This window comes from Peromyscus maniculatus, chromosome 5 (assembly GCF_049852395.1).
Source record: "Peromyscus maniculatus bairdii isolate BWxNUB_F1_BW_parent chromosome 5, HU_Pman_BW_mat_3.1, whole genome shotgun sequence".
In the NCBI taxonomy this organism is placed as follows: domain Eukaryota; kingdom Metazoa; phylum Chordata; class Mammalia; order Rodentia; family Cricetidae; genus Peromyscus; species Peromyscus maniculatus.
This window is the reverse complement of record NC_134856.1, coordinates 109,388,987-109,397,903: the sequence shown is the minus strand read 5'-3', so window position 1 is coordinate 109,397,903 and position 8,917 is coordinate 109,388,987. Positions and strand designations below refer to the sequence as shown.

At 36.7% G+C, this 8,917-nt stretch overlaps 1 protein-coding gene across 1 annotated transcript; it reads right to left on the bottom strand.

Moving 5' to 3' along the window:
• Positions 1–216: 216 nt before the first annotated feature.
• LOC102914791 (prolactin-2C5-like) lies at positions 217–8,513 on the bottom strand. Its single transcript, XM_006992499.2, has 5 exons — positions 8,432–8,513; positions 5,095–5,270; positions 2,571–2,678; positions 1,310–1,489; positions 217–454 (listed from the first exon to the last, which is right to left on the bottom strand). The coding sequence occupies exons 1-5, from the start codon at positions 8,460–8,462 to the stop codon at positions 269–271; spliced, it is 681 nt and encodes a 226-aa protein (XP_006992561.2). The 5' UTR covers positions 8,463–8,513; the 3' UTR covers positions 217–268.
• Between the last annotated feature and the right edge of the window lie 404 nt (positions 8,514–8,917).

Sequence of the window (8,917 nt, the reverse complement as noted above, 5' to 3'; positions counted from 1 at the left end):
TTAGGAGTCTTAGCTGTCTGTGGTCATTCTTGTAGATTAGTGGGGCAGGTGGAGATGGTAATATGAGAAATCAGGCTAGAGGGTGGATGGAGGGGGAGAGTATTGAAAAAGATGTCTTGATATGGGTGGTATTTGGGGTCAGGTAGAAACCTGGTACAAGGAAAACTGCCACTTTTTATTTTTAAGCGAGACAAAAACAACAAAATTCAGAAGATAAAAAGTTTAAATGATGCTTTATATTTCAGGAGCAGATCAGATGGAAGAAGGCTTAGCAGTTGCCTGGTTGGGAAACTTTGCACTTCACGATGTTGAGACAAATGTCAACCTTCTTAGAGTCATGGTCTAGGCAGCTGATCAAATTATAAAAAGCCAAAATGCGAGCCTCTTCATCGTCTGACTGCAAGGATGCCAGTCCAGACCAGGTAGGGTAGTTCTCAGTTTCTCCAATGTGAATCTGATCACCAAAGCATAGTCAACTATTAATTATGTTTAAGTATTTTTGGTGTATATCCCATCTACATGCTGAATGAAGATTTGTAAAAAGTTAGAATTGTTAAAATCAGCTAAATTTATGGATTTTCATCTATGTTGGACAAGGTAAATGCAAAGATTTGGTGCTTGCATTTTTTGTCTGATCAATTATATTCTTATGGAAGTTTAGGGATAGACAATCAATAAATTACTTGATTTTAAACATGGATTTGAGGAAAGGACAATGAAAGAATAAATGTCCATTATGTCATTTAAGGAACATTCCATATCCTCAACAGTCCCTGACTTGTCTTTTATTTCTTAATAGGTCCTGGTATTGAAATAGTGTCCTTTTTTATTTTTGTTGAAAAATAGATGCTTTCTCACATAATATATCTTATTTTCAGCCAAATCAATTCTTTGTATAATGTGTTTATCATTAACCTAAAATGCGACAATTTTTATACTTGATGGTTTAAGATGCGAACAGTCCAGGGATGGTGATGCTCAGAATACTTGCTCAAGTACTTAAGCATCTGTCTTGTGAACCAAGAATGTTACTGTCTAACTGAAGATACGGAGCACATATTTTTTTCTGAGAGCTATGGTATGGGAGGTTCTGAATAAAATTCACGACAGAAGGTTGGAATTACCAGCATCCACTTAATAGTGTGCCTTTTAGATATTTGTATGCCAAAATATTTGTTTTTATTTTAATTTTTAAATTTTATTATTTTTATTTTTTGCAAATCTAAATGCTTCAAAACTCAGTTATCCTTGCCCTTGTCACCTCATTTATGATAAGAAAAGTAAAGAGAAGCCTAAGGGGATGGCTTACCACGTTGATAAGGCTTTTAATTCCCTCCAGCAGTCCAGAGTCCTTTTCCTTGATGAGTTTGGCTTTGGAGATGACACCAGCAGGCACATCTTTCAAGGTGGCTATTTCTTTCTCTAGGTGTTGCAGAGGATTTTTCCAGGCACCCAAAAGGATGTCCGCTGATTTCAGTAAGACTTCATACTAAGTAACCACATTTGAATAATTACATTAGAATAATCAAAATAAAATAGATTTAGATACAGACAGTTTATCTTCAAAAGACTGAGAGGAAACTTCCCATTGGACATTCAAATATGTATTTAAAACAATCTTTTGTAGATGACACCAACTGCAGAAGTGTAAAATGGCATTGCGATCTAGAATTTTAGAGTAAATTACACTCAGAAATGCCAATAGAGTGCTTCATGAAGTTTTTGGAGAAGTGATGACTCTCATGAAATATGATCTCTTTCTTCACTTTAATTTTTGTCACTTTCCTTCATTATTTCAGTATGATTTTAATAGTAATTATAAAGATACAGAATGCTTTTGTCATTAATCAGAACACAGAGAACACATTCTTTTGTGGAGATGTATAAGGCTGTATGATAATATTTAATCTAAACCATATTGTGATGATTTATGTAGGAAGTCAGAGGTGAGAGACAATAAAAATAATGAGTTAGAGAGCCATGAGTGTAGACTTGTAATAACACAGTGGGATGGCTGTACATTGCTGAACATTGAACAGTATATATTGTGTTCCTTTCTGTAGCGTTTGGGAATGACACAGGTGAGGATAATTAGGAATCAGCACAGTATCAGAAACAGAAATTGAAACAGAAGATACTTAGAAGCCAAGAAGAAATGGTGAATAGTTTGTGATACAAAGAGCTGTAAACACAGGGTCCATTACTAACATATGATAAATATAGCTGTATTGGCATTGTCTAGGCCTGAATCAATACATTTTTATCCTTGAATGTCAATGACAGTTTCAAAACCCGAACAGAATAATATGAAGAGTCTCATTGGTGGTTAGTGGAAAGGGATCCCCTATGTGGACAATTTATACATATATGAAAATATTACTTGGCAGATTTCATCTATAATTCATCAACTATACAGTGTATTTTTCCTTTTCTTGAATATTCTGTCTCCATTTTCCTGGGGATATGAATATCATGCCTATTACAACACTTTTTAATAACTTATAGTATGATAAATCCAATGTACTGTTTCAAAAGTTTTGTTGAAAAAAATACATGGAGTGAGGACTCACATTTGTGTTCATGGCTTGTTTCTTGTTTTCTGGAATGGAGACAGAAGAAGTGTGGCAGCTGGTGAGGGCTGTGTCGTTGAGCCCATGGAATTCAGCATAGTGTCTTTTCTAAAATTGGTGGAATATTCAGTTGAAAGTGGAAATTATGAAAGGAATAAATGAACAGAAAATTAATGCATTTAAAGTAAGTACTAAAAATTGAAACTAATATATTAAATAAAAGAGCTTTGAGAACTATTTTAATTAAAATACAATTACATGTTTTCCACTTCCTTTTCTTCTCTCCAACACCTTCCATGTTCTCTCTCTTTTTAACTCTTTCTATAATCCCACTCTTATTCTCTCTTAATTCTTGGCCTATTTTTATTTGATCATTATTATCATCATTGTTACATCTACACACACTCATTCATACACACAGACATACAATTTCAACTCAATGAGTCTGTTTAGTGTTACTTGTGTATATATTATTGCAGGGATGATTATTTCATATTGTATAGCCAATTAGGGGCTCATCATGAAGACCTAACCAATTGCCTCGCATATGCCAGACCTCCTTGTTAGTACATCAAATATTTTTTAATTCATTAAAATTAGTTCATAACATTTAGGAATCTGAAGTGCAATTATTAATTTTCTTGCACTCCCTGACTTTGCTCCAGTGTCTTTAAGTCTATTTAATTCTTACAAGTCATAGAAACACACTTTCCTTTATGACAAGTCTATACTGTCCAGTGGAAGGGGAGGGGCTGGAATGGTAGGATCAAGTAGGGAGGGGAAGGGGAGAAGGGGAAAAGAAGGGAATATGGTAAGAGACAGCTAAAATTAAAGGCCATTTGAGAGTAGCCTGAAAAGCTATACAGTATAACCTTCCTAAAATATATACATATATGAAGGTGATCTAAATGAAAACTCCAAATAATGGGGGCGGGGGAACAGAACCCCATCTAGCCACCTCTTGTCACCAAATGAAGCTTCTAGCACCAGTATTGGGTTACATCTAATTGAGTTGTAGGCCAAAGGAGTTAGAAACCACCAAACAACCCAGGCTATATTTTTTGCCAAGACTATAATTTGCTCTCCACAAACTGATGGCAAGGTTGCATTGCTGAAGACAACACCTATAGAATCCACTGAACATGGAGAAGTTGAGCTGGTGCCTTCACAGACCTTCACGCCTGTATGCTAATATCTTTGGAACAGGAAGGTACTCTCTATACTATCAAAAGAGAAACATAAAGACCAGCTCAGCCACAAACTCTTTGATCCACAATGGCATCCTGCCTGCAAGATATCCTACAGCAACAGAGGTACAAAACTTGTGGAAGTAACCAACCAATACCTGATTTGACTTAAGACCCACTCCATAAGAAGTCAAACCCATATCCAACACTGCTTGGGTGACCAAGAACCTGATACTGGATAGTTCAGGGACCTAGAGTAAAAACTAAATGCTGCTTTCTAAAAACAAAAACAAACAAAAAACCCAAAGAAAATTTAAAAATAAAATGACTCCTAATGACATTCTTCTATACTCATAGATCAGTGTCTCATTCAGCCATCATCAGAGAAGCTTCCTCCTGCAGAAGAACAAATACAGAAACTCACAGCCAGATATTATGCATAGAGTAAGAGACCTTGGACCACTCAGCACTAAATGGGATATTCCCATCAAGTCCCTTTACTCAGAGGCCAGGGAACCCTGAAGAAGAGGAGATAGAAAGAATCTAAGAGCCAAAGAGGAAGGAAGATACCAAGAAACCAAGGCCATTTAAGTCAACACAATTTACGCACATCTGAACTCACAGAGACTGAGGCAGGGTACATAGGTCCTTTATGAATATATTTTTGCTTCCAGTTTCATGTTTTTATGGGATTCCCAAGTTAATGAACAAGTAGGTCTTTGTTTCTTGTGCCCTCTCTTGAGCTCTTTTCTTTCGTTTTGTTTGTTTAGTCCAATTCTGATGTGTGAGTTTTGTTTTATTTATTTATTGTTTAATTTTATTACTGTCCCTATGGAGCCTGTTCTTTTCTAATGAGAGACACAAAGGGAGTGAATCCCAAGTGGAGGACATGGGGAGGGTCTAAGAGGAATAGAGGGAGAGGAAACTTTAATTAGTGTGTATTATGTGAGAAAAATTACCTATTTTCATTAAAAGGTAAAACAAACAAACCAGTAAATAATAAAGGAGTGACAAATAGCCCACTAGATAAAGGAAAAGAGAAACACCATTTCCTTTGTTATGTTGTGCATATCTTTATGTCATAATAGTGAATTAAAACAAAGGTTAAACAATAGATAAACATTAAAATTATAGTGTTTCAGTTAATAGTCTACATTTTGTGCAACTGTCCTCTTATTGGCTTCACAGTTCAGTAGCTGCTGTATTCTTATCCTTTGGGAAGGAATGCCTGCTTGAGATTTAGATCATGGTGTGTTTCGCTTCAGGCTATGCTGTATCGCAATCATTGTGATGGAGGCTTGATTTGTTAAGAAATCAGAAGTCAGTGGGTTACTTACAAATTCAGTGAGCATTCCTGAAACTTCTTGACTGATTTCATGAGACAAACTGCCTGCCAGATCAAACATGTCCTTCAGTGACACAAAGCAACGACCATTCCTCATTGCACACATGGGTACCGATGCCACATTCTCCCACAGGAGCAGGTTGGACACCAGTAGTAGAAGCAGTGTCCCTGTTAAGGAAGAAGAGGGGCCACTCTGAGATATATTCCCACCGGGTTATTAAAAGTCATCTTGTCAATGGAAGCCTTTTATGGTCAAAGTGGTCTTCTACGAAGAAACTGTTTTTTTTTTTTGTTTTTGTTTTTTGTTTTTGTTTTTGTTTGGTTTTTCGAGACAGGGTTTCTCTGTGTAGCTTTGCGCCTTTCCTGGAGCTCACTTGGTAGCCCAGGCTGGCCTCGAACTCACAGAGATCCGCCTGGCTCTGCCTCCTGAGTGCTGGGATTAAAGGCGTGCACCACCAACGCCCGGCTAAAACTGTTTTTAACACTGTAGGAGGAATAGACAGCTTCCAATAGGAAAACTAATCTAAGTAATCATATTTTCTCAGATTCCTGTTTTGAATCATGAATATCCTTTTTACACTTTTTGAAATTACACCCAAGAGTATTTTGCATTCTAAAAATATTTGAAGCTTAATTTAAGTCAAGGCAAGTTGTTCAAGACTTTCTGTTTAGACCATTTAATGTCTAGTGAATTACAGATGACTTTCTGCAATAAGAGATAAGTCATAAATTTGTAGCATTTAAAAATGTATTTATTTTATTTTATGTATAGCAGTGTTTTGCTTACACATACATATGTGTCCATACATGCTGGACAAAGGCATCAGATCTCTGAGAATTAGTTACATATAGTTGTGAGCAGCCATGGGATGTTGAGAGCCAAACATTAGTCTTGTTCAACAGCAGCAATGGCTCTTAACTCCTGAACCAGACCCTAAATTTGTCTAATATTAGTATGGAACACCAATGTAACAAGGCAGCTCTATGGATTAGCTTTATTTTCAAGCTAGATGGGAACAAACATACAATTGTTTACTAATACTGACAATGTAGAGTTATGTCACAATCTGAAATAAATAATTCTGCACCAAAATGTAATATTTCCTCCTTTGTCAATATTCCCCTACTTTGTATAACATACAGTTTTAACATTTTTAATAATAACCAAGGTTGGTGTCATAATCAAATTACTTTTGAACTATGGGCATATCAATTTTTTTTTTTACTTAGGAAAAATTTCCACTCATTCTACATATCAAACACAAATCCCCCTCCTATCCCTCCTCCTACTCCCCCACCCCAGTTTTCCCTCCCTAACACACCCTTGCTTCCCCTCTTCCAAAAGGGTAAGGGCTCCCATGGGGAGTCAGCAAAGCCTGCTAGATTGAGTTGGGGCAGGACCAAGACCCTCTCCCTCTGCATCAAGCCTGAGCAAGGCGTCCCACCATAGGTAATGGGCTCCAGAAAGCCAGTTCATGCACTAGGTATAGATCCTGATCCCATTGCCAGAGGCCCCTCAAACAGACCAAGCTCACAACTGTCTCCTGTTTGCAGAAAGTTTAAGGAAATTGCCAGGAATCCACAAGGATAACCCCAGCTTAGACTCCAAGCCATAGTGGAGAGGGTGCCTGAACTGGCCTACCCTGGTAATCAGATTGATGAATACCCTAACTGTCATCATAGAGCCTTCATCCAGTAACTGATGGAAGCAGATGCAGAGATCCAGAACCATGCACCAGGCTGAGCCCCAGGAGTCCAGTTGAAGAGAGGGAAGAGGGGTTATATGAGCAAGGGGGCGGGGTCAAGATCATGATGGGGAAACCTGCAGAGACAACTAAACTCATTTAGACCAGCAGCTGTGAAACCTGCATAGGACTAGACATATTAATATTTAACAGTTTCAATATGATGAATCATGTCTTTATTACAAAGAAAATTCTATTATTTTTAGTGACATTAGTCTGCAAAAAACTTCTGATAAAAAATCTTTGATAAATGGATATGTGCAACTGGAAATTAGGGAATTGGTAAATTTTATTAGTGGAAAAAATCTAAACTCTAATATTCAAAATAAATAAAAGTATGAAAATATTCTGTAGTATGCAAGATAACCAGGCACCTTTTAAATGAAAAGCAAAAATATTACACACACACACACACACACAGAGAGAGAGAGAGAGAGAGAGAGAGAGAGAGAGAGAGAGAGAGAGAGAGAGAGAGAGAACTGATAAATCCATCATCTATAGGATTTAAAAAACAGGAGCTAATAATTTTGTTTTGCCATTTCATAAAATCCAATTTATTCTTGTTGGCAATCCATCTTGCTTGTAAACAAGAGGAAATATAAGCAATTGTACCTCGTTATCTGATCTTCAAGAATTTTTATGTTTCCATGTTCACTTCACATTCCCCAACTCTTCCCAGATCCACATACCATGCAACTTTCTCATTCACACAATTTTGTGTTGTTAGAAAAACAACAACAACAACAAAAAATTTAAGTCCAGTTGGTGCTACCCAAATATTCTTTGATGTACAGTCTTCTACTAGAGCATGCTTAAGGTATGAGGGGCTACACATTAAAAAATGTCTTTTCACCTCCCAACAATTGCCAATAGCTCCAGGGGTAGAGGATTGTGTGTCCAATAGCCATTTCTGTTCTGGTATTTGGTCTTGTATAAACTTGTGCAGGTTTTATGCATGCTGAAAAAAGTGTTTTCCTTGAATGAAATTTTAATGTGGTATAAATGCATATTTGTTATCCTCATTTATTTGTCTCCAGGATAAAATATGAATACATCATTCCAGTCAAGTAACTCATAGCAGAGACACAGGAATTAGTGTATGTTAATTTTTCCTTCTGTAATTGTTATAAATTCTGCCAATACGCTCTTTCATTACAGTTTCATTACAGTTGAAAATCTCAATTTCTGAAATTTTGACTTTGTGAAATTGATAATTCCATGTTCTCGAAATTTATTTGTCATTCAGAGTTATGTAGACATACAACTTCCTACCACTGGACATCAATAACATGCCTCTTTTCTATTAGTTCAACTATGACAATGAAAAATGTCTCTAGTATTACTATATATATTCTGGGAAGGAACCACTGGTCTAAGAGTTGCTGGATAGCTGCTATCTAGAGAAATGATTAGGAAGTACTTCTTAATTTTATCTGTTTTACTTCTCTGGGTCAGGTATTAACAATGTCAATTCACTTCATATACAGGGAAAATAACCATAAAAAGTAAACTGTCCAAACCAGCTTTGTACAATAATGCAATGATTAAGGTCACCTGGAAGATGTTTGGAGAAGAGCTACTTACAGGAACGTGGCTGAGTCAAAGACAGCTGCATCTCTCTGGAGTTCCACCACAGCTTGGCCGCTGGTTCAGGAAAGCCGTTTTGACCAAAGTCCTGTCTCCAGTTAACTTTCCACCTCCTATATAGTGCAGCACATCATCCCCAAGGCCACACACTGCTAGGGGGCAGGAAGAAGCAATGTCTGGAATCCAAGTTGAGGATACCATTACTCTCACCCATCCTTAGCTAATAGCCTTGTAACAACAATGATTAAACAAGGTATATAAGCATAGGCATTATTTACCTCATTTTTAGATCAAGAAAATGGTTCAAGTTATGTTGTAAATCACCAGAGCCATTTCTGATCCATGAGAGTGATGCGAATTTCTTATTACATCCACGGTCTCTCTAATAGGTCTTCTGGTTCTTATAAATTATAAACATAAGCAAAGCCAATGGAAATGTACTTAAATCAAATCCAAACATACTTGTTTGTTCTCATAATAGTT

Excerpts from the sequence above, each read along its gene's own strand:
- LOC102914791 (XM_006992499.2), bottom strand. The coding sequence starts at position 8,462 with ATGCAGCTGTCTTTGACTCAGCCACGTTCCT. Across the intron at positions 1,490-2,570 it reads AACAAGCCATGAACACAAAT|TATGAAGTCTTACTGAAATC; the intron begins GTGAGTCCTCAC and ends GTGGTTACTTAG. Across the intron at positions 455-1,309 it reads TTAAAAGCCTTATCAACGTG|ATTCACATTGGAGAAACTGA; the intron begins GTAAGCCATCCC and ends TTTGGTGATCAG.